Source organism: Pezoporus wallicus, unplaced genomic scaffold (genome assembly GCF_028554395.1).
Source record: "Pezoporus wallicus isolate ANWC-B61680 ecotype Strahan unplaced genomic scaffold, APGP_CSIRO_Pwel_v1 contig_8673, whole genome shotgun sequence".
Taxonomy (NCBI): domain Eukaryota; kingdom Metazoa; phylum Chordata; class Aves; order Psittaciformes; family Psittacidae; genus Pezoporus; species Pezoporus wallicus.
In genome coordinates this window covers 847,024-872,961 of record NW_026637196.1, presented here as the reverse complement: position 1 = coordinate 872,961, position 25,938 = coordinate 847,024, and the positions used below count along the sequence as shown (strand labels likewise).

The 25,938-nt window shown below is 40.9% G+C and overlaps 1 protein-coding gene across 1 annotated transcript; it reads right to left on the bottom strand.

Annotated features, from left to right (window-relative positions):
- Positions 1 to 203: 203 nt before the first annotated feature.
- On the bottom strand, positions 204 to 24,846 carry LOC130596394 (cytosolic phospholipase A2 epsilon-like). Its single transcript, XM_057403940.1, has 20 exons — positions 24,820 to 24,846; positions 23,179 to 23,251; positions 15,251 to 15,387; positions 14,815 to 14,946; positions 13,452 to 13,492; positions 12,473 to 12,515; positions 11,846 to 11,909; positions 10,686 to 10,846; positions 10,384 to 10,476; positions 9,689 to 9,726; positions 8,888 to 9,044; positions 8,276 to 8,412; positions 7,590 to 7,812; positions 6,297 to 6,411; positions 5,562 to 5,699; positions 4,370 to 4,477; positions 3,485 to 3,676; positions 3,030 to 3,196; positions 1,430 to 1,613; positions 204 to 582 (listed from the first exon to the last, which is right to left on the bottom strand). Exons 1-20 carry the CDS (start codon positions 24,844 to 24,846, stop codon positions 344 to 346), a joined length of 2,469 nt encoding a protein of 822 aa, XP_057259923.1. The 3' UTR covers positions 204 to 343.
- Between the last annotated feature and the right edge of the window lie 1,092 nt (positions 24,847 to 25,938).

The window sequence follows — 25,938 nt, the reverse complement described above, 5'->3', positions numbered from 1 at the left end:
TTACAGATGAGAAAATACTAGTGACTAGCCACCAAGACAATAACAGGTTGCAGGGACAGAAAGCTGTCCCTGTCACATACAGCTGGATGTTTGCCACTGGAGCATCACAGTGAGATGGTGCTAACGACACAGACAGCTGTGTTTGGTATCACAACCCAAGATCAAAAAAGCAGCTCCTACTTAGTGAATTGAACTGTGTGGATTTGAAACAGATACTTCAAGTTTTCTTTTTTGAGAAGGTTAGTTAATCTTAGAAATAGATGGCGGCTGCCAAGAACAATGAAGTAGATATTGCATATGTGCTGTCATGGTAAATACTTAGTAAGGGAGAGGAAAATGCTGTTCAAGCAGAGGACTGTGCTTGCGATGCTGGCTGGCTCAGAGCTTGTTTCTTCCGTGCCACAGCCATGCGCAAGGCCTGAAGAATCATGTTCTCGTTGTTCATGATGTTGTAATCAGTCAGCTTCAGGAGCTTGTTGAAATCTTCTACTTTCAGTGAGACCTCCCTCGTTGAGTATGGAGAGCGGAAACTGGAGATATCAACCTTGCCCAATTCCATTTCAGCAGCGCTACGTGTCATGCCTGTCAAGGGGAACCAAAAAGGGTGCTTGTATTATCTCAGGAAATTACAGTATTCTGATAGATTATGGCAAGAATAATTTAGAGAGATTATAAATGCAATTGCCATGAAGACAAGAGCAGTGCTATGATGTCTGACCAAATTCTATCGAAATTGTGTCACTAAATATCATTCTATTGAAAACAGCACCTCCTACTGCCCAGCTCATGGCACCTCATTTTATATGGTCACATGCTCCAGTCAACCTACAGGCTGTCAAGTAAAATACATACTAAAGGTAAAAGCAATAAAGATATATAGGACAGGAAGAAGCAGAATGTTAATAGCCTTGGAAATCATGACAACAAAGCCTGCACCTCAAATACTAGCCCCAAAATTGCACAGTGACTGTGTTAGTTCGTGCACTACTGCTTTCATTTTCCAAAATACACAACCGATACATTAAACAGCAAAAATAGAAAGCACAGTGGCCCTCCACAGAATGATCATGTACTGGACAGGTAATTTTCCACTAAATCTGACCATCATAAGAATACATCATCTGACAAATATGTTTTATTCTACGTGGTAAGGTAAACTTTTGGAGATCACAAGAAGAAATTAGTTCCCATCCCTCTACTTGCAGAACCTGTTTCTTCTTTCACTGAATTGCATCAAGACTCAGACTTAAAGTTATGACCAAGATTTGACCTGATTTCAAAAATGGTTTGTGTCAACCCCTTTTGCAATATATTCTCTAGTAGGAACAAGTAAACAAATGATTTTTGTATTGGAGCAGGGAAAAAAAAGTATCCAGGGAGTGAGAGCATTTGTTGGGTCAATAAAATTAAATGGGCAGTGTTAACTTACCAGGTGCTACGTATTTTTGGAAGGTGTCATTCACCAATGGAAAATAAAGCAGCAGAGGAGCTCCTGGGGTATCTGCACCATCGAACATGTAGCACTCCTTCAGATTCTTCTCATCGTCCTTCAGGCCAATGCTGGGAAATGGAATTCCCTGCTCTGAGAAGTATCTGCAAGCCTGCTTCAGGGGCTGGTCATGGCCCAACAGCAGCAGCATAAAGAATGGAAAAGATACCCAAGATCAGGCTGCTGCCGAAGCCCAGTAGTTCAAGCCAAGTTATACGAAATAGAGTGGTAGCACTGGACAGCCAGCAATAGTGTGAGCACCAGCAGCTACAGATATGTTTTCCTCTTCCCTGAGGAGCTATTTGGAAATAGTCTTACAGGAAAACACCTAATGTCAAGATGGTAATGAGGGTTTAAATACATATTAAGGCACATTTCTAAAATGGGAATATGATTTAGGAACAGAACAGGTTAATTGAAAGCATGTTATAGAGCATCATTAATTAAGTGAGAACTAAGTCAGAAGATTGTAGATATAAACAAAACTAAATTTTCAGTCCAAGACAGTAAGATTCATAATCACATCTGTCTATATAGCAGTATAACTTGTGAGTTGACCTCAATAGATTTCAGCAAGGTTTTGAGACCAACCTATAACTTAGAATTTTAGAAATAATATGAGATTTCAAAGTAAAATATGTTAGACCTCAAAATAGTACTTCTCAAAACAGTAAAAGCATTCATCAAAAAGCTTATTTGTGATGATCAACATTGTTGAATTATCTAACAAAACACTGAATTACCACCTCAATTTGTTTGAATTAAATATTTCTAGAAGACTTATGAGTACAAGAAAGAAATGTAATGCAAGTTTTTCAGCTGCAGTACAGAGACAAACATGTGTCATGTGGTAGCACAACGTAAGACCATTGAAGTATCTTCCATTGGAAAAAATGACAGAACTCCATGTTTTCTGTGGTGCTGTTCAAGGAGAGGTTTACAATTCCAAGTCTATATTTTGAAGAATAAATCCACTTTTTTATGTGGTGAACACCACTTTCAAAATCTATATAACCATTTTAACTAAATCAGATTTCTGTGAACATAACAAATGCCTTTAATATCTTGCTTCAAGCCTACTATTTAAGGAGAAAAAAATCTATTTATTAAAAAAGATAAAAATAAAGATGAAGAAATTCTTCACTCATTAGATTGTTCTTGAACAGCTAGAAAATCACATATAAAATATATATTAAAGGAAAATGCAGATTAAATTCAGCACCTGAATCACAAAGTTTTCCCAGCTATAGCTGTGCTATTCAATCCTACGTATAATTGCAATAGAAGTTGCAGCTCAACAATCATGACTTTACTATGCCACACTGTATTTCCTTGGTGAAGTGTTCAGGGCTATTTTAAAAGTAGTTAGAGAAAACTAAAGATATTTCCCCCTCTGGGAATTTTCATTCTTCTTCTATGGTTTGGAAACACCCTGTTACTAATTTTTGCTAAGTTCCATGTTTTACGGACAACTGTCTGAAAGCTGTGGAAAGCAGAGGAAAAACCATTACTAAACCAAGAGAGTTTTCGGACTTCTTACCAAGGTCTGTGATCCACCAGTGTAATTTAAGTGTATGATGAGGTCCACTTTCCGCTCTGGTCTCAAAAGGGGTGGGCAGCTGGTTTCAAAGAAGAAAGCTGCATCTACCAGCTCCAGGTGCTCTGAGTTGCCTCTCAGGTCATTAGGAGAAGCGTCTAGCAATGTGTCTAAAGAGTAAAAGATTCAGTTATTAGCAAACTTGCAAAAAATACATCTGGAAAGCAAAAGGAAGGCAAATCTCTCTCCCATCCAGGATTTTCCCTTTGCTTTGGGGTAGAATGCAGCAATCCTAATGCTTCCTTTAGCCTCTCCACTCAAGCTTCATTGGTGTTTCCAAACCCATGGACTCCACTCACTCAGCTCTCCTCAAGATGTTTAAATGGCCCTCACTGATTCACAACCCTGCGCCTGCCCCAATGACCACCGAGGCACATAAGCAGGAGTGCTGTCCACACCTTTCCACTTTGCGAAATGCTCCTGCTGGATGTACTCGTTGTGCATCTGGAAGCCCTTCAGGAAGTTGTGGTACTTGGACACAGCAGGACGGTCCGTCAGGATATCCCGGAGAGTCGTGGAGAGGCCACTTGTAGGAGTGAACATGCATGTAGCCATCTCATATGGCTTCTCAGGCAAGTCAGGTTGTTCCTCTAGAGACACACAGTATGAATGACATGAATTGAATTATAACCACAGTTAAGAGGAGGCTAGGTGCAAAGAGAAGAAAGGGACAGCTCTCAGCATTGTGTTCTTTTTCCCTACAGTCTGCTGTGAGTCCTGGTTAATTTCTTGATCAAAATACAAACTTACTTTCATTTTGTAAACTCCAGAGCCTTGTCCAAGCTAAGGCCAGGTTGGATGGAGCTTTGAGCTACCTGATCTACTGGAAGGTGCCCCTGCCCATGGAAGGGGGATTAGAACTAGATGAGCTTTAAGGTCACTTCCAACCCAAACTAGTCTATGATTCTATACTACGATTCTGTACTGACTAAATGATCATTTTTCTCATTTTCTTCTTATTTTTCTGTTTTGTCTCAGTACACATTAAAGTAATTCACTTTCCCACGCAAATTAAAAAAACAGGAAAAATCGTTTTATTTATACATTTAAAGGAATTACTGCCTTTAGATTCCATCTAGGTTAAATATGAAACTCAAAGCTTACTTTGAAAAGAATAGAAAAAGTTGAATATTTTATTTTTAGATTAAATACTTTTACTTTTAAAAAAAGTTTATTCAATTCAATTTGGCTGTGGACAGCTGAATTCAACAGAAACCTGAAAATGTCTTATATAAACCCAAACATAAGAGTTTGGGTGTTTTTTCCAAAAACCTGAGATTTACCTATTTCAGCCACTTTGTCGTGGGTCCATCTGTGCCAGAAGTCCTCCGAATTGTCAGCTGCATGCCAGGCATCCAAGAGGTTTTTGGAGAAGATACTACTCCACATTCCTAGGAAGTGGGAGAGGTATAATAAGTAGTGCTGAGGTAAACACAAGGAAGTTCTTTTCAAAAATTTGCCTCTGCTCCTTCCGCAGCTGCTCTTTCACTTTTTTCTGTTTCTATCCAATTTTCCCAGAGATCAGCCTCAGCAGCAGAGCTGACTCAGAAGGCAGAATTGTTTCAGAAGAAATTTCAAAGGATTTTCCTTCTGACATATTTTACCTGAAAATTTTTTCATTAATTTTACAATGTCATTTTCCTATTTTTATTTCCCTTTTCATTTGATAAACTGGAGCACCTCCCGTATGAAGACAGGCTGAGAAAGTTGGGGCTGTTGAGCCTGGAGAAGAGAAGGCTGCGTGGAGACCTCATAGCAGCTTTCCAGTATCTGAAGGGGGCCTATAGGGATGCTGAGGAGGGACTCTTCATTAGGGACTGTAGTGACAGGACAAGGGGTAACGGGTTAAAACTTAAACAGGGGAAGTTTAGACTGGATATAAGGAGGAAGTTCTTTACTGTTAGGGTGGTGAGGCACTTGAATAGGTTGCCCAGGGAGGTTGTGAATGCTCCATCCCTAGCAGTGTTCAAGACCAGGTTGGACGAGGCCTTGGGTGACATGGTTTAGTGCGAGGTGTCCCTGCCCATGGCAGAGGGGTTGGAACTAGATGATCTTAAGGTCCTTTCCAACCCTAACTATTCTATGATACTATGATTCTATGATTTTCAGCCATCTCCTTCTCTGATTCCCCTCTTTCTTGACATATTTATTTTGTCTTACCATTTCCATCAGCTTCCACAAAGTGTAGATCTCCAATTTTCGAAGGTTTTGTAAGCTATAGGAAATGGTGGTGCTTCACAAGCACTCAGAAAGGCATATAAAAACTTTGTTTGTCATTTTAATTTCATATTATCTTAGTCCAAATGATAAAACCACCTTTGTAGGTGAATGAGTTTCAGGAGACATGCTGAATTTCAGCTGACTGACCCAGTACTTCTGCTGCCAGAAGCAGAACGACAGGTTTCTGGGGACTAATTTCTAGCATCATTAGTGTTTGCATGAAAATGTTGTCACTCTCCCAGGCTGGTGAGTCACCTTGCATGAAGCAGATCCGCGACTCAGGCAGCTTCTTCATCAGGCGACCCATGAAGAACTCGCTGCCGAAATCCTCTGCGCGAATGAAGGCACCATACTTCAGGAAGCCCACCTCATACGGTGTGAACTCTACCCACTCTGCCAACACAAGCACCAGCAACGTTAGCTCTGCTACTAAAAGCAGTCCAGCTGCTAGACATGGAATAAGCCTTTCAGGTGCCAGTCCTAGCAGGCAAACTGGCTTAGCACGTGCCCTGAGCAAATCCTGCTGAAAGCCACCACTGAACCAGCTGTCACACAGTCTGCGGGTTTATGAAAGAACAAAGTCAGAGCTAAGGGAAAATTTAAATTCTTTACACAGCAATCTGTGTTCTAAAACAAAGGTTGACTTCTATTGGTTACTGCCTTTAGCCAACCATGAAAAACACACATTAAGCAAAACTAAAGCTCCAGTGAAACACTTTCTATAAGAATTCGTAATGTTTCTGAGACAGTATCATGGATCTGTATTGTGTTATTAGTCTGAAGTTAATGTCTGAACATGCACACTTACATGCCAGAAGATCTATAAAATACTGAACTGCTGCTGTCTATCCTGTGGCTGATCGGTTACTCTTTATACCTCTGAACAGGACTTGGAGTGAGAATTTAAAACCATTTGTCATTATTTACAGCATCCCCATGCTGTATCTCCCCAGGGAAAAACATAGCTCTTTTCCAGAATGGAAACCTTACCTCTAAAATCTTTGGTGGCAACTTTATCCTTGACATTGAGGGCAAGGTAGATGGGCAGTGGGTTCTGACCCTGATTCACTGCCTGACGTTGATCAGAAAGTCTGTGGTGGCATTTCTGGATTTGGAAAAAAAAAAACCAACACATTATCTGATAATCAGCTCCTTGAAGACATCAGCTTGTAAATCTGAATATGGGATATAATTTTCCTAAATTTCCTCCTAAATCTTTTTCCGTGTTTGAATAACAGAGGGCAAGAAAATCATGGGAAGGAGAATAATTGCTGTTAAGATAAGCAGCCATGTTTTACATTCAGATTACAATGACAGTAATGGGCTGCTTCTCATGCTATTCTAACTTTGCTTTGCTAAATATAAATGAAAAACTATGGCAGGTCTGTATAATTCAGCTGTTATCACGTACTTCATCTGTTATGAGTTCTTCGAGGCATCATGATAATGGCCCTTCTTTGTCCAGATTTTTTTTTTAAACCATATTGAAAGTTAAGATCCACAGAGGAAAAATCTGTGAGCTGTCCAATACTAACAACTTATCTTCTATATGAAATGGAGATTTCAAGTGCACTTCAGACAAATTAAATTCTACCAGATTTTGCTATGTAACATTGAGGCCAGAAATACAATGTGAAATACGCTATGAAATTACAGTATATCATTTCACCTGTTTCACGTGGACAAAATAGAAACCACATGTACAGGATTTTAAAATAAAATAGCTATTTCTCCAGCTATCATCAGTCTGCTGGCTAATACGGGAAGTTTTGCTTGTGCCATTACAACAATTAGGAACCATAGGTCCTACGAGATCAAATCCAAAGTAGCTGAAAGGCACCTGCAAAATCAAAGTTTCTATACCTAAAATGTCTCAGGAACTCTGGATCTGTACACTTTCTCATCACTGTAACACAAATTGCAGTAACTACATATGTGGTACATCTTCAGTACATTCAAGGTGTGACTGCAGCTAGTGTAAGTACTGCAGCAATGGAGACATTAAAGCATTGGGCCATAAAAACCGCCCAAGAACCTAAAAAACTTCTTGGACAGCTACAGTGTTAATTAGTATGCTGGTTATTTTAGAGCTAGTCTGAGCACTTCTAGGCTACGTTCAACCACACTTTAGGCTCCAGTGTAGACATACACTACGTCTCCAAGTTATTAATGTAAATAAGTGGTGTTCTGCCTACACACCGAGTGTCTTTTTCTAGGGTTTTAATTTCTTATAAAGATCATAAAGTCACAAACTTTATGAGAATAAAGATGTATAGACATTACCCCATCATTTAGCATGGCTTCAATCATGAGCCCCCACAGATCAATAAAAGATGTTTTATGTCCTGCTTGGGTCCTTTGGCTCAGCTCTCTGTAATAATTCCTCAGACTTCTCAAGCAAAAAGCTCCCATCTTACACTTGGCTGCTTGCTTCCGAGCTTCAATAATTATTTCTCCAAGATCCTTACGTGACCAATCAGCATCTTCATACAGTTTTGTCATTGTCCTGCAGGCAGAAAATACAATGGAGAGTGGAAAGAAATGAAGATGCTTTTGAAACTCAGAGGATACACTTTGCAGACCTTTGAGCACTTACTGTTTTATCTTTAGGTTACTCTTTGAGCTTACTTTGAGCAGAAACAGAAAGCTAAAGCCAATCATGTCTGGAATCCAACACAAACAGCCATCTGTGCTGTTTCTGTCCAACAGTAAGTAACCATAAAGGACATTTTGCACAGGATTAAGAATGGTTGCACTCCTCTTCTGGTGAGAGATAAGTCACTTCAATTACACCAAATGCATGATGCATAATAGGCCTTTCATGGGCGACCTTGACATTCACAGACAAAGCTGGAAGTAATAACTCAAGAGATCCCTTTTAGCATTGTCAAAATTTAAAACCCTAGACAAAGCCTGGGTTTTGCTTAACACCACAAGACCCAAATAGCAGTATCAAAATGACTCCTCACCATGTTGTGCCAGAGGAGCCACTGATGTATGAAACACAATCCAGAACACGCAACTTTTGAAGACCCAAGATGCTGCCGTACATGCCAGTAAGTGCTCTTATCCCACATCCTGCTGTGGTCACAGCCACTATAGGCACCTGTTCAACACAGAAAAGGGCAAAAAGAAAAGGCTGAGAAATGGCATTAAAGCACATCCATGTCAAAAGATGACAGATGTGCAAAAGCAACATTCAAACTCTAGTAACACATAAACTAGAGATCAAACAACTGCTCTGTAAGCCATAAATAATACAGGTTGCTGGATATCCCTGTGGGGTATAGTAGAAGATCTTGGCACCTCAGGAAGGATTTTTTAAGAATCATGGACCAAACCCCTTGGTTTGAAGTTCCTTCAAGTGATCCACTTGAAAGCCAAGTGGAAATAGAGACTTTGCTCATCCAGACAGACTGTTGAGCTCTCCAGCTGAGATCACCCTGGCTGCAAACAGTGCCCTGGAGCTGCTGACAGAAGTTCTCATGTGCCATCCAGGTGGAGGTGAGAAATCACTCCTCATCTCCAGGCTTGAGGGAAAGGAGAGAGTAAAGTACTCCAGCAGTGCCTTTCCTACTTACCTCATGCTCTTGTAGATCTTCCTCCAGATGAAGAATATTTTTCAGTGCATCAGCAACCACCTTCCTCCGGTTTTGCAGGAAATTCTGTTCATCAGTGCACAGGTCAAACCCCAGGCGGGCATCTAGGTTTCTTGCTCTGTAAAACAGACCCTGAGTCCTGAGACCAGGGCACAAATATTGTTATATTATTATTCACCATGGTCAACTCTAGCTATGCTTATGTCTGTTTACAGACCAGCCTGCGTAAATGAGAAATAACACAGACAGGCCTCTGCTAATTGCTGCAGCTACTAACAAGAATGCAAAAGGGAAGGCAGAGCAGAACATGACATACTGTCCTGGTATGGTAACAAGGTACCTACAACACATTTCTGGTTTTATTTGCTCATGTAATTCATTTTTGCTGCCATATATGCTTATAAGTAGATAACCAGTCAACAGGCACTGCAGTTTAGGGCAACAGCTACCATGCCTTTGTATTATTTTGGTTTTATAATACAGAAATCTGATTTCTTTGTGGAGCTGCTCTCTCCACCTGTAGCCATAGTAAGTGCATACAAATTGAGATCTACTTATTGAGCTGCACTAACAGCTTGGAAACTTGGAGGAAAGGGTACCCATGATTTAATTCTCCATCACTGAATAAAGGTGAGCCTGGCAAACAAAAGCCAGCAACCCAAAGACAAACACACCTCTGCTTACAACTGAGCTTGCACAGACCCCTGCTGATTTCAAACGAGATCTGTGTAGGTGCAAATGGCTCCCAGTTACAGGATCAGGTCTTGCTGGAGACACACTTACCATTCACTTGCCTGTGTGTACAAGTCAATTGTCCTGTCCTGAAAATCGCAATACAAACAGTGTAAGCATGCTCAGGTCATTAATCCTGCACCTTCCTCCCCCACATCATCTATGAGCTGAGTTTCACTGTCTTTGCAGTTAGCAATGCAGCTGCAGAATCTGGCCAGCCATGGTCTGGGCTGTGAGAGACATAATAAGTTCCAGTACAATCTGGGCTGAATAGAAGTGGGCCATTCTCCCAAGCAGGTGGGCTTAAAGCCCCTCATGTTTTCATAGCTGGACACCTAATTCACCCATCACTTTCTGGGAAGGTTGTTGAAATCTGGACACCTAAACCACAGGCATATGGATGTTCTCTATCCTCCGCTTCAGGCTCTCCCTTCACAAATATGTTTTAATTGTCATATCCATTACTGTTAGCTTGCATACTATGTGGATGAACATGTTAGATATGTCCTGAGGAAATTAGTTTAAACTCAGAACAGGGTTGAGCAGCATGCCTAGAACTACATGCAGAATAAATATTGCATAGTTGCAAAGTGATTGTCATTCACACCTTAGACTACAGCATTTGTCATTTCTGACAGGAACTGAATCACTGAACTATAAGACTTGTCACCCACCAGCCTGAATATGTCAAACATCAGCCAGTCCATATGCTGGGCTGGTTTTCAGTAAGAAAGACTTGTTCTCACCTCTGCTACTGTTATTTTCTCTTGTATAGGAAGTGAGTTCAGAGCTAGAATCACAGATTCGTTCATATCCCTTTCATTTTGACTTGAGATAGACTGGAAAAAAGGGTAAAAAAAAAGTAATGACAGTCAACTACTACACAAAAAAAGGGGGAAAAGAGGGTAAAAGCAGTCTTTCCCACATCTTTCATACATGGAATTACCAATTCCATACATATACACATCTGCACACATACTCAGGTCTCAGAGGCCCCAAAAGAAATACACAGCAAAGAGCCAGCTACACATTAGTGATGATAACATACCCGGCTGAGCCGCCTCCGCCGTGGTAGAGCCACGGTGAGCGCCGAGTGATTATACTTGATGTAGTGGAACCTGGCCGGGGAGGTCGGGCAGAGGCAGGAGCTCAGCGTGTGGATCTGGGTTCCTTCATATGACCCATCCACAGTTAACGCAAACTTTCTCTCTGAAGCAAAGGAGTTTCAAGTTCAAGTTCTTCAAAAAAAGGTGGATAATTTTTCTGCACAGTAATGTAATACATGTTTTTCCTAAGTAATTATTTTGATACCCAAATTATTGGTTAAATAAATACACACTTAGCCTTTAGGTTTCATCTTTAGAGCTTATGTCCAGAACATGCCATATAGCACCTACTGCTATAGTTGCACTGGCTTTCACACAATAAACCTCAGGTATGTGTTTTCAAGTAACTGAAAAACAGTCTTTATATAGAATGAAATCAACACAGGTTCAAGGTGAAAAATACTCTGCAAATCCACACACTCAAAAGTATATAATCATCCTTCAAAAGATTTATCCCACTCAAGCATTTGCAGCCACATCTAGTAGACTTCTTCACTGAGCTCAACTTGAGTTCAACTGGACCATCCATGTGCTTAAGCAGTTTGCTGGATTGGGGCCATCAGGAGAAGTCAGAGTGAGTTTAAAAATTGCATAGGAGATAACACACGTCCACAAGAACAGATTCAACATGGTATCAATGCACTGCTTAAAATGTGCAACTGATGTCTTTGGAAATATATTGAGTGTCATGTTTTACATTGTTATACTGAAAGAAATTTTAAGAAGTTAAAATTATGAATGTGGCCGAATCCTCATTCTATTTTCTATGTCTCTGAATCAAGAAGTAACAAGAGTTAGCTCCAGTTTAAGGCTCAAAAAATAAAATAATCAATTCCTGCACAAATACTTCGCAATATTACAAGCATCTGACACAATTGTAGAGCAAAGTATTTTGTGGGGAAAACAGACCACACGCTCATCACACCATGTTCTATAATAATCTACTTTTTACCAACTACAGCCTCCTCCACAGGCCACTGGCATCAGTGAGATTGTCTTGCATCCTAAATAACTTCAAACCCTGGTGTTCAAGTGTGAAACACTGAGCATTTTGCTATAAAGTGACATGCAGATTTCCCCTATTAGTCAGTGAAAGGCTCACCTGTACTGTCCTTCCTCAGCCTCCCACCATTCACCTGCACATCCAAACAGGAAACTTCACGGGACTGTAAAAGACAACCAGGGCAAGAGAAAAAGGTGCTTGCTGTTAGCAGAGCTCTGCCTTGGCTGGTCCCTCAGTCATGTGCAGTACACAGGGCTTGGGGCGTACACCTCAGGGGAGAGATGGTGCCTTATAACCCCTCTACTAGATCTAGGGAAGTGGCATTGGGCTTCCACATGGGAAATCACAGCTCATGTAGAGATGAGGAAAGAGGAGGGATCTGCTCAATCCCAGCTTGAGAAGCAGCCCCAAAGGGCCTGCGGGAGGACTGGCAGCAGGGTGCTCAGCCAGGCTGTCCCTGGCAGATCCCAGAGGGATGTCTGAGCCCAGCTCAAATTGGGCAGAGATGAGCACTGGTGGCAGCCACAGCTTTGGCAGCTGCAGCCTCTCCCAGCGTGAGTCACTTGCAGGGATCATCTGGGAAAGCCAGTACTGACACCAGCTTTAGTCTGCCTCTTGGCCAATGCCTTCATGTCACTGTGTGGAGCAACTAGCTGGAATCTTTAATACTAGCTTTGCAATAAGCATTGCTATATGGCAGGGAAAGGATTATGAAATAAAACGTACCACTAAAACTCCATTAGTAACGATGTTTTCAGGAGGATCCGGACTAAAAGACAAAATGGAAAGCAATCAGTTCAAAACCAGCACTCTCTTTTACCTGTCTGGTTGAGTTTTTTGACCCTGCTTCTATCATAAACTCATTATCTTTAAAAATCCATCTTTGAACATGCTTCATGGGCAAACAGCATCAGAAATTGTAGCTGGCCGTTCAATCCAATTTGCCTTTTACAGCCTTCAGTCTGAAATTTAAACTGTTTATGGAGATCTGCTGAATGGAAGAGCTCCTTACTTATCAGAGAGGATCATTTTCTGACACACTGAAACAAGTTAGCACAGGGATGGCATAATTACACTATTGCCCCATATTTCTCAATTTAAACCTGGGAAACAGAACTGAAAAGCTGGTGAATTCATCCAACCCCGTAACAAAAAAAAAAAAACAAGGAAAAAATATTACCTTAAAAATCAACAGCAGCACAAGGACTGATTTGCATGCCCATTCTCTCCATTATCTGTGCAGCCAGCACAGAAACACAGTAAAAATAAAATCTAGTCTATTCCCACAACTAATCCAAATTCCAAGTATCATTTTCCCCACATTGTTATGACAAAGCAAGCACCTGGGATCTCTCAGTCAGGAGCAAGATGGGTGTGAAACTCAAAACAACCTCCTCTGCAGGATGCCCCTTGTAGCCTGGTGAGCAGCAGCCATCAGGGACAACTCTACGCTCCCATCAACATCTGTGCTACATTCTCCATGTGTCTGGATGCCCGCTGTGTACACACACGCATCATGCACTGTCATGCACCCCTTCTTCATTAAATGCCTTGCACAAGCATCTCCTGAACACCCAAAGTCCACCTCTGTTCTATTCACCCAGTGACAGTGTCAGGGGGCAACAAGTATAAACTGATCTTTTGTGTCAGCAACATTTTTTCTCTGGCTTACATTTCTGTTGATCATCTATTTGACCTTACGTACCTGCTCTCCATTGTGAATTCAACCTCCAGCTCCTCTTTTCCCTGCAAAAGAAAATGAAGGCTGTCACTGCAGGTTAGTCCTCTTGTGATCAGAGATACCCCAAGGGAATCTGTGCTCTTCAGGGGTCTCTCTATAAATTATTGTCCACCTTTTGTTAATGCACATGCAGCAGATTTAATTTTCTTCACATTGTATATGTTGTATTTCTAGTGTTCTAACATCGTATCCATTAGTTTAGACCTTGCAGGACAAATGCAATACATAATCCAGGGCCTCCTGGGAGTTGCTCCCCTTTCTGTAGGCACAGGCTGACCCCTCACTGTTTCACAGGAGAGCCACAATTCCCCTTTCCCTTCTCCTCCCACAAGCTCTCACAGTCCCCACTAATCCTCATCAGGAGCAAGGCTGGATTTCTCTGATACATCCAAATCATCCTGCCCCTCTCCCAGCCCTCAACCACAGCGTGCTCCGGTGTGCCTGGCAACACATGAACGTGGTGGCACACCTGACCGTATGAAGCCCAGGATGTTCTGGAGGGTGTGCTTTGGTTTGGTGAAGTCTGCGCACATAGACTCCTTGCATGCTCAGACTTCATCTTTTGTAATTGCCTCCCCTTGAGATTTTCTCCCTCCTTTGTAGGTTTTGTGCCTTATCTTATTGCCCTCCTAGTTTGAGCACTAAGGAAAGGTTCCAAGGCTAGGCTGGACAGGGCCTTGAGCAATCTGGTCTAGTGTGAGGTATTCCTGCCCATAGGAGAGCATTGGAACTAGATGAGGTTATGTTTCTTTCCAAGTCTAACCACTCTATGACACTACAAAAATACAGCATGAAGAGCAGCCTTTCTAAAAGAGGTATTAATTCAACACTCAGTCTCATATTTCTAGGCCTAAACACTGTCCTTAAAACTTCATTATAAAGTTGTCTCAACCATATGAAATCAAGACCTGCTGAAAGTTCAATTATTTTAATAGTTCAGCTATGTAAGCTATGTTCTCTTCGTTTTCCAAATAAGCTGAATGTCACATTGGATTTGGGGTTTATGACTGCAGAACAAAGCACATAGCTCAGAAACACCAGCCCCAACTGTAAAATTATTGGGATAAAGTCTTAATATTTTGGTATCAAGGATAGCAAACAATCAAGTCTAATAACACTGGCCAACTCTGTCTGTAGAAGCAGAGCCCAAAACCTGCTGTAATTACAGAAGTAACTTGACATCAACACCGAAACATACGGACATACTCAGGTGGGTAAATGAATATTAAGAAAAGCTTGTATATGGGACACATGAAAGAAAAGCTGAGATAGCCACATTCTCACCTGACCACATCCCCTTAGCTTTGCCCTTGAATTTTATCTATACCTGTGGATTCAGCTGGAAAGATAGCTGAATGTTTTCTCCAAGCTGGATTTTGGAGACATCAAAGAAAACAGTGAGGAGATGGTCATCTTCAGTTGTGCTGTCCTCATCACAAACTTTAAGTTCCAGAATGTTCTGGGATCAAAAAAACAAACAAGCAAACAGATTATAAGGTTGAATAAACACGCTACAGATATTTAATTTTAGCTGAAGGAACTTGGGAAAGAAGTTCAAAAATGAAAAAATAGAATTTCTGCAGTTGCTCTCTACAGACTCTATTGGCTATGCAGACAGGTACAGACTTACCTAACCATGAAGAGCTGAATATCTACAGTGTGAATACTTCATAAGGAAACTCAGAAAGACCTGCAGAGTGGAAGGGCTATATGGTAGTTTGATACCTGGTAAGAATACCTGTTATGGATAGCCATGAACCCACCTTAACTTGACTCTGAATTGTGAAGTGGAAGGTTTCATTCCATGTTGGGTTCTTGCTGTTCTGCACTGTCTTGGTGCGGAAATGCTGAACAGAAGCTGTTGGCAGGCTCAGGCTCACATAGCAATCAGACTGGGTAACTGTTGAAGAGGGGGAAAGTGTGAAAGCAATGGACCAGTAAAACATACCTAGTACCCTACAAGGCATTGAATTTTGAAGCATAGAACACAGGACAATATGCAGAACGCAGGCAAAGATGCCAGCTAAGGTATCTTAGAGCCAGTGCTAAACAACCAGATTCTTTTACTTTTGTGTAAGCCCAGCAGTTTGTTCTGATTGAGAACTACTTCTAATTGCTGGAAAAAACAATAAACATTCAAAATACACAGTTACATTGCATTCCTTTTCAAAAAGATACATAGACATTGTCTATTTATATCAGACTTCAAAGGGCTTCCAAAGGTAGGCATAAACATGCCTTAATGTTTGTGGGGTAGCTCTGGCTGTAACTTCTGTCTTGTCTACTTTCTGGAGCACCCTTTCTTTCTCTAGCACATCTGGCTGCCAGTGCAGGGCAGGAAGGAGCTCATTGCACTGAAGGTTTCCATGAAGCTCCATTGCTGTCACAGAAACCAGGTCTTCCCGAAGACTGATCCCAGTCTGCTTTCTTCTATTTTGTGAAGTTAAATAAGGGAACACATGCACAACATAAAGCTCAACAACAGAGCTTTTCAAGAAAAAGAAAATCAATAAAAAATAAAAAACTGTTTCTCTGTGGAGGTAAATTGCACTTAAACCTCTGTGAAATGGGTTAAAATAAGCACATGTGAGAAAAGCATCGAAATGCTGAAAAGTTTTATGGTGCAACATGTACTTTGAGAAAGTCCCGAGGCAAATTTTTCACCCGTAAAGCTGTACAAAAAAATGTTGCTTAATGTCACTATTTTCACCTTCATCTCAGTGCCTCAGCTAGAGTGGTAAAGGTTTTTGCAACACTTTATGTGCAGGTGAAAGCTTGCCCATGCTTCCCAGCACAGAGTGAGTTCTTTGCACAAGCACTGGTTTGCTGTTTCAATTAGAGGCAGGTCATAACATTCATCTATTAATTTTAATGTTTCCAGATGTAGGGAGGGCAGCTTTAATGTTTTTATTTTCCTTTCTCAGCTGAAGAGACCAGTTGCATTGTTTGTCTTCCCAGCTGAGCTCCATCATAGGTTATAGATGTTCAGGGCCAAAGCTGTGATGTGAAACTGTGATTAGCAGCAGTCTGCAGGTCTACATCATCAACAAGCACTTTCATTCTGAGGTCAGAGCAATCTGCTCCAAATATGTTTTGTCATCATTATTAGGAAATAAAAGACAAATGTGAATCATGAGATTAAGAATCCTGTGGACCCACACTCAAAAGATCAGGGATGATCACCCTACAGAACAAGATCTGTTAGTTAGGGATGACAGCCTACTCTAGTGCCAAAGACAGCATGGGGGAGTATTGCTCATAAATGCCAATCCCATCATTAGCATTGTAGTTCCTCTATTTGTTAACGCCACCTACTCAAGCATTCTTGCCATTGCATAGCAGACACACCTTCATCTGCATAGACTTGTGTCTTGTCCCACTCAGTTTTACTGGTAGACTTAGCTTTGGGAAACAGAATAATCAACTTGGCCCTTTATCGCACTCCTGTGTAACTGAAGGATTAACAAAGCCAGACTTTATTTTTTCCCCTGACTCCCCTGAGACATAAGTCATTTTTGTTCATAACTGAATGAAAAAAGAGTAACTTTGATGAAGGTAGTTGTGGTTTATACAAAGATAAATAAATTCTAAAAAAATATCAAAACATATGGAAATGACCTGAGCTTCTAACAGTCCTAATAGCTCCCAAACTTCTGTGTGCATACAGGAAACACCCATATATAAATTTTTTTTGGCTCTTGGGAAGTGCAGATTGATATTAGCACAGACTGCTGTCAGCTCTTGTCCCCACTAGGAAGAAGGTCAGAAATGGCCAAATGCATGCCTGTGAGTGATCCAAAGTATATGTCACTGACATTTCCCATACAGCAATACATGTACTGACTTTGTCTGTTGCAAAGAACAATGTATTATTTCAAAACTATATCAATTTTGTTCCCGTAGGTGATCACTCTCTGCTTTTGCACTGTATCATATGCCTTGAAGAAATAACCACTTAGACAGCAGAGCCCTGACCTCATTTAGATCTCTGACTTTCGCTGTGGGACTTCTGACACCACCACTAAACAAGCATGGTTCCCTCTTCCCTTCTGCAAAATGTGTTTGGTGATGGCTTTTGTACTTCAGAGGTGTCCTCTGAAACCTAATTACCCCTTGTTCGTGACGTATTTTCCAGGTGTTGTGAGGAAGGCACTTAGAACACCCAGGAACCTTTTTTACATATCTCAGATACCTCAGGACCACACTGCCCAACCAGCTCCACGTACAAGCAGATGTGAGAACTGGCACTCCACAGCACATCCTGTGCCCAAGCAGGTTGGTCACACCACAGTATCCCATTGCCTTGTATCAAGTGCCTTTTCACATACACATACAAGGTTCCCATTGCCAGCCACATGCAAGCAAATCATCATTACCCTGGTACGTAAGCCTAATCACCACCTAACTACAGCAATTACGCTCAAACATGATACACACCGCAGAGCTTCGCAGCAGGGACCTGTCGTGTCCCTCCCCTCGACCACAACACGTGAGCAGCCGTCAAACATGCTCGGGGTGGCAGCCATGGTATCACTGTGGGGCAATATCCTGCCAAAAGCAGGTGTGGCAGCAGGTGTTTATGAAAGCACGGTCTCTTCGTCCAGTTATTACACTAAGTTTCTAATTATCTTCCAGGATAATAGCAGGACTGGATTGTAATTGTGTTGTACCATTAGAAAGCATTACAGTAACGTGACCCATGCTGAAAAAAACACCATGCTGCATCCCAAAATGCAGGGCTCAAGTTAACATCTTGTTCTTGTTCAAGCTAAAAATCTTGTTCTTGGCTCAAGCTAACATCTCACCTGCCTCATAGATAGCTCAAATTCAAACAGAACTAAATGAAAATGGTTTCATTTTAATTCTATGCCTTTTTGATGCTAACAAAAGCAACCACCAGACCACTGGTAACCTGGCCAGAAAGCTGGATGTCTGTCTCCTCTTGGACTGCCTTTAAGTGCTCACGTTGAGATTATTTCTAGGGGCTAGATTTTCTTCATGACTGTTCGGGTATAGTTATTGTGCTGAAAGGATCTGAACCAAGAATGTGGTCTCAAACATCGTTTCCCCAGATCATTTCCTTCATCATGTCGCCCTGCACTCGGACCCATCCATGTCATAAATCATAAACTGTCACCACCAGCTGAGAAAAGCATTTTGCATCTTCCTCCCACACTGGAGCTGAGCAGAGATCTGGCTGAGGGTGGGTGGATAGGCAGGCATTGCTCTTTTCTGGAGTGGTGAATATTAGATAATTTTGATCACTGGAACTTTTAATGTTCTTTTTTAAAATTAAAAAAACCAACCTATTTAATTTTTTATTCAAATAATTTAATTTCTTTAAAATTAAACATCTCCCTTCTCAAGGCCCTTCACAGACTGTCAGAATTCATTCAGTCCTGGGAGATCAGTTCCTGCTTCCAGGAAACATTCAACATTTACCTCCTAAAACAGCTAAACAGCAGTAAAAACCTTTCACACTCTCCCACCCTGCCCTTCACATTGGGTAGAGCACCCTCCAAGTAACTCTGCAACAGCATCACCAGTCTCATTTACATCCCTGCTTAAAACTTCTGTTTGCTGAGATCTAAATCCTTACTTCCTCCTCCCCCCCCCACCGCCCCTTTTCTCCTTTTATCAGTCCACATCCTCTTATTTTGTAATGAGATCTCAAGCAGCACCTAGAACAATAGGTTGTTGGTGAGTAACTGCAACTGCTTAAATGGTGAAGTAAGCAATAAATAATGATGAAACAATAACAACAGTGCAAGAACAGAACACCAGAGGAAGCCTGCGGGTTCCTGCAGTAAGCATCACATTGGACCATAGTTCCTCAAACAATAATGTATTTCACTGACTGCTTCTTTTGAGGATCTCAGAAGCCTAATGATGAACTGTTAATGCAGTGTTGCAAAATATGGGTTTCAATAAAAATTTGAAACATACTTAATAATTTTATAGCATATTGTACCCAAAATAAAATAAGCCTTATATTAAAAAAGACCAAATTTGGAATTTTCCAAAATTAATAAGCCTAATTTAAAAAAAAAAAAAAAAGCTTTAAAAAATGTCATTTTCTTATTAATAAAATGCTGAAAAATATTTTTAACTCTACATCAGTCAAAGGTCTATTTAGCCCGGGACCCACAGGCAGTGGTTCTCTTGGATGTTTTCAGGAAGCAGTGACTGATGGCTTAAAATTCCTCAGCTCAGCACCCTCGTGCAGTTGCCTGTTCTGACCTTTTTGTTTAAACCTTCGCAGTCTGTTTTGTTTTCTTTGCCATTTGTTAACTTCACTTAATGATTTAATTTTTCTCCAGTATCTTGTTCTTTAGCTCCTTTATCTTTTTGGGGGAAAGGTCCTTGGTCCTCTTAGAGGTGAAAACCAGTGCCAGAGGAGAATACACCCCACATTTAGTGGTGGGTGTCTAAGGAAGAGTAAAAGAGGGCAGGCAACATATAATGATCTCTCAGCCTTCACAGTTTAAGATTCAGACACTTCCTAAGCCAGACTTCACTGGATTTTTCTTCTATGAACTTGTTCAGTCTCTGCCTGGAGCTCACAAACTTTTGGCATCAGTGGTCTCCTGCCATGGGGATAGCCCAAGCTGAACCACGTGCTGCAAAAAGACATGTCCTTCTGTTCTAGAGCTATAGTGATTGCTGAAGGACTGTGAGAGGCTGAGCTTGAAATTTGTAATATTCTTCAGAGAAAGCCATGTTCTTAAGGGTGGATTGTATTGGTGCACATCCAAGTCTCACCCCGTCAGGGAGTCAGGATGCAGATGGAATACACACCCAAATCTGGGAACTGGCAAGTGTTCAGAGGTCCAGAATATCAAGAGCCCCACTGAGCCCGAGGGGGACGTAGGTGTGCTCAGCGGGAAGGGGGAATGTGAAGAACACAAACAAGGCCCTAGTTTCAAAGGTGGTACCAATGCTATCAGCTATGCATCAGTGCACAAATGGAAATTAGTGTTATAATTTACACACTGATGGGTCGGTGGGAAGAAGAGATGGCACAGTGCAAGGGCGAACTAAAAAGATTCAGGATTTGAAAAGCAGAATGAAAATTTCCTTAGATAAAAATACTATCTTATGCACTGAACTTCCATTCAAGGTGCTGTATTATGTATTCCATGGGAGATGTTAGTGAAGCTTTGAGAGTCTATTGTTAGGGATCAATTTTCCCATCTCCATTACCTGAAAAATTAAGCAGATAGACCAATAATGAAGTTAACTTGCAGCAGCAGGTTGAGAAATCTAAACAGTAGGTAAATATTAAACAAAGTGAAACAAAAACTCAATAGAAACCTAGTGCAAGACGTGATCATGACAGAAAATAGCAAAATGGGGTTGACTTCTGAAAGAAAAGGATGGGCACAATTGGCGACAGACGGAATGAGCTGATTTAAATGGTTAAACATCTGTAAGATGCATGAGAAATATGTTACACCTCCCAGCTTGTTCTATCTAGAAAAGTTTGCAGGAGAAAAAAAATGACAAAAACAGCTGTGTAAAGGAAGAATGAAGAAAAAAATTATCAGTGTTAGGAAAATGGTACTCTAAAGAAGTCTACATCACTGGTGATCGAAGTACACATGCTCCTGGGTTTCCTAAGGCTGTGTCAAGCTAACCTCTAGGGAACTGTTAATATGACTGAAACAAAAATATTCTCCCAGCTTTACACACAAGCCAGCAAAATTTTGTACAAGTGGTACACTTTTTATTGTAAGTTTCCCATTTTTCTGCCTCTCAGTGAAAGTCTCATACAGTTACCAACATGTAATTTGGACTTTCACATTGCCGGTGAGTTTAACCAGAGGTTAAATTTATTTATTAAACCGTTTGAAATATAGGATTAGTTTTTTGTGATCAAGAGTGTCTCATTGAAATACACAACTTTTACAAGTCTGGCTGCAAAGAAAACTAAGTCCTGAAATGGTGTAAAAGCAGATCTTTCTGATAAATGTAATGGCAGATTTTTAACTCAGCAAAATCAAATGTTACTGGAATTAAGAAGCTGTCATTCAAAAACAGATCCAGCAATCAAGCATAAGCAAGGCAGTGTGATTCTATGATTCTGTGATTTTCCTTTCCTCCATGATGAAAGTACCTAACAAGCAAAGCATTCACTTTTTGCAACTGTTAGTTTTGGTTTGTTTGTGAAAATTTTTTTCCCCTCAATATTGGGACTGATACTGCCATTTCAAATAGATGATAGCTTGGCAATATTGGCAGTGACTGTCTGCTCTTCTGTTTTCAAGTCAACATCCAGAATATGCTTTACAGTGTAAGACAAAAGAGCCTCAGTCTTGAAGGCCAGTGCTGTGGCTTTACTATTGCTCTGGACCCTCTGCCATGCTCCGAAAGCACCTTTGTTATGCAAACTGCTACTTTAAGCAGTTTTACAGGCTGGTGGGATGTGTCTTGGACTACAAAGCAGAAATGCCTGAGCATTTCAATATGTGTCCCTTGCCATAGAAACTTTCTAGTGTAGAGAAGAACAGCATCAAAACATAGGAAACACCCTTCAGAATATAAGCAGTTTCAAGACATGATATAAATAGAAAGCATTAATCTAGATAAGAAAAAGCTGGAGAGGAAGTTTGGTAAGCTCATTATCAGGCAATGGTTTAATAAAACACAGTTTTGTGGGGAGGTATCTAAAGGATATGGTTTGCCACACCTTTTTCTTTCAGTTCAGAGTGCACTTTTGTACCTTCAATTAGGCCTTAGCTGTAGCAAGGGATTTCTCCCCAGCCTATAACTGAGCTTCAGATCTCCTTTCTGCACTTTAAACGTAGTCCAGTAGGAAGGTTCATACAGATCCTTCTTCCCCATACATTCAGCAACAACAAAGCATCTTACTTCCCTCCAATAAAAACTGGAGTAAGACACTCCTTATATACCTTTGTTATCTAAAGAAACTATAGCAGAACTCGAAACAAATCACTTTACATCATTTTAACTGAAGAAATTAATTTTGGTCTGGTTCCTAGAAAAAATTGCTAGATCCAGACCTTCTTATTTGTATAAATGAATGAATGTAAGACAATCAGACATCTCCTTAGAGTGGAGGTGACTGTCATTCACAGATTTTTTTCTAGTGCTCTGCAGTTCAGATATTTATAGCGCATTAATAAACTTGTACATAACTCTCATTCCTGGACATTTTCTAAAAGCAATAAAGAACAGAAAAAGCTGACACTGTAAGCCCCCAGCCAAGTTTTGAACCATGGCTGTTCCCATGGCTGAATCAAATTTGACAGTCCATGAGCGATGTCAAGTATGCAGTCCTGAGCTCACATAAACTATTCTGCAATAGGCCCAGGGATGCACAGGGTGGACATTACTGTAAGAAGGAACCATACAAAGAAGTGCCCCATCTAAACTTGTTTTAGCCTTCCCTGTGGATAAAAATACCTTTCTTTGAAGATTCATATGTGAAATTTTTCATGCATTCTGTGCAAACATCTGAACTATAACTCAGGGTTAGACTTAAAACTTTCACTGGCAAAGATAAAAGAATAAATAATAACTTCCACCTATGCTATCTCATCTTCAGCATATTGCAGTTATGCATCTTGTCTCTCTTCTTTTATAAATACTTGTCAGTGTGACACTTGGTTATATTCCAAATAGTTTTACAAGCATCTTGATGCTCCAAGGTTATAGCAAAGATACTCACACAAATCTGCTTTCCTGGCATTTTTCATCCGTATGATTTTTACAGTGAGCAAGTTGCATGGAGAGGGCTCTGTCTGTTGAACAGCATGCAAAAGTTGTGGAATGAGCATGAAGAGAGAAAGAACAGAAGCGCAGTCAGAGATAGCATTGAATTAAGTGTTACAGTTCCAATAATCCAAGGCATTTCTCAACTAAAGTTCTTTCTTTTGCGTTTTCTTCTCCTTCATCCTAGGTTTCAGCCAGGTGTGGCCAGAGAGCCAAAATGTACGTTCCACCACAAACCAAACATCTGATGTCCTCCATTTTCCATTCTGAAGAAACCTGTGGTAACCCTTGACCTGAGGTGTCTGACTCTTGCAACCCAACAAGAAATGTATGATAGTGAGCCTTGCAGTGCTATTAATACAGCTGACACACACACATCTCCGTCTGCGTGAATTCAAAGGATGTTAAATATATTCACTGTATTTCACAACAAATAGCAGACGATCTAGCAGGGCAGGAATTAGTAACGATATCATGGTGTAATGATGCTGCTTGTCAGCTGGTTTACAGCTATATCACTACATTGTTATGTTTGACGTAGAGCCATGCTGGCTCCCAGACAATGAGGACCTGAAAAGTGTCTTCCAGAGACCTATCCCAAACTTCTCAGTAGGGGGAAGTGAAAGCAAGAACTCTGTAATTATTTCTCTCTGAGTAATTCAGCCCATCCAATCTCCCCTTTCGCAAAAGTCACAGGGAAATATCAATGGAAATCTTGGGAAACCACCTAGCCATAAGTGGTTACCAAACCTGCCAGGAAACTGGCTCGATTTTGTCATTCTCTTCCATCCTATGTAAGGATCAGACACACATGGTGTTTAATCAAAAGTACGGGGTCTGAAGCTGAGGTACTTTGTTCCCTAGATAATTGTCTTTTTTAAAGGAATAAAAGGAGGGAAATTTGCACATTTAATGCTTTAAATTAAAAACAAAACAAAACAAAACAAAACCAATATCCAAACCAACAAAAACAACAACCAAACAAAAAATTACAAAGAACAAACCACCCCATCAACGACCAAGAGGAGCAAAAGAAAAAGAGCAAAACTACGCAGTGAAACAACAGTTCAAGCACTCTGCCTATAGGGCAGGGAATATCACTGCAACAAGCACATAGGTCAGTATATAACAATGTGCTACCATTTGTTCCCTTATGGCCCAAACCACCCACAAATTTTAAAAGAGCTGTATTTAATACATCACGTAATATTAGTTTCCTGGCTTTCCCAATGAACTCACTGATATTTCTGACATGTCCTTATATTCCCTCAGTAGGTTGTTTTGCCTAGCCCAGTTGGATGGAAGTGAAGGACAACAGTAACGTATAAAAAGATATATATATATTTTTTTTTAATTAGGAATTTTCAAAGTAGTTAAATTACTGCAGCATTAAAATCCTTTCATTCCTCAAGGCCAAAACACAAAGCAGGCACAAAACCCAGGCAGAAGCCCCACTTGCTCTCAGCCTTGCTGCTGAAGAAGAAATCTCAGAGCTGAAAGTACAGGAGGCAGAACCCCACATCCTACAGCAGGTACCCCCTGCCATCAAGGGGCTGTCTACACAACTCATCACAGAGCCTCCTTTTTCTTTCCTTACCTGGCTTTTACTGAAGAACAACCCCATGGTGATCTTTCCCGCGTCTGAACCAGGTGTGAAACGTGCAGTAGATGGGTTCAGAGGACTCTCGGCCAGGCAGCTTCTTGTGCTTTAAGCTGCCAGGAGCAGCAGGCAGATGTGTTAGTGCCTGACTCAGTGCCGCCTCACCCCAACACCACTGCTTGAGCAATCCCAACCCCTCCTCCTGCCCTGGAGGTGAGTGTGTGCTGCGCACCTGCACCGAGGCACAGACACCCAGGCTCCAGCGCTGCAGAAGCATGGTCTTTGCAGCTGCAGTGGGGAGGACATCAAGACCTGAAAGGGATTTCCCTTCACAGTTATGGGCACTGAGAAAATACTTTATACTTTTAGCATCCCCAACACTTCTGGAGGAGGCCACAGTGCCATTGCACAGTGGAGGGCTGTCAAACTTCAGCTCCCTGTATGGAGGTGGCTGATGCCAGCCAGGGTCCATCTGGTTGCCCAGGAGTGAGCAACAAGGATTTCTTTGGTGAAGGACATCCAAACAAACTGATGTGCATACAAAAAACTTTCTGTAGCCTATTCTTGACCATAGGAAACAGATGGATCTTTGTTTAAAGGCACATCTGAAAGATTGTTTCTTAATCCCCATCTCACCTTCATTTTGCTCAATACAGGCAGTAAGCTTTCAGCCAAGCAGCTATTGCAGTGACATATAATGCATGAAACAATACTCAAATCTCCTGTTGAAACGATGAGTTTCCCTTGTAAAGGCAAAGGTTTAAAGGCTCACTCACTTCTTAAACAGATTTGTCACTTTTTGCATCTGAATTAAGGCGCTTCAATGAATGATCTCCAAGAAGATACATTTGGGAGGGTGAAATTTATGTTGAAATTCACACTAATTATTCTTTAGGTCCTCACGTATTCTTCATGTCCTCACGTTTATAAGGCTTCACTGTGCAGAGCACTGCACAACATGTGAGGTGGTCAGTGTTTCAGTGAGGGAGTACCTGAACTGAGTACACAAGGAAAAAATTGGAGGGGTTTTTCTGGTAAAAAAAAAAAACCTCGCTATTAGGAAATTTAACAGAAAAAACAAATTCAAAATAATCTCATTTCACTTTGTAATGAGTA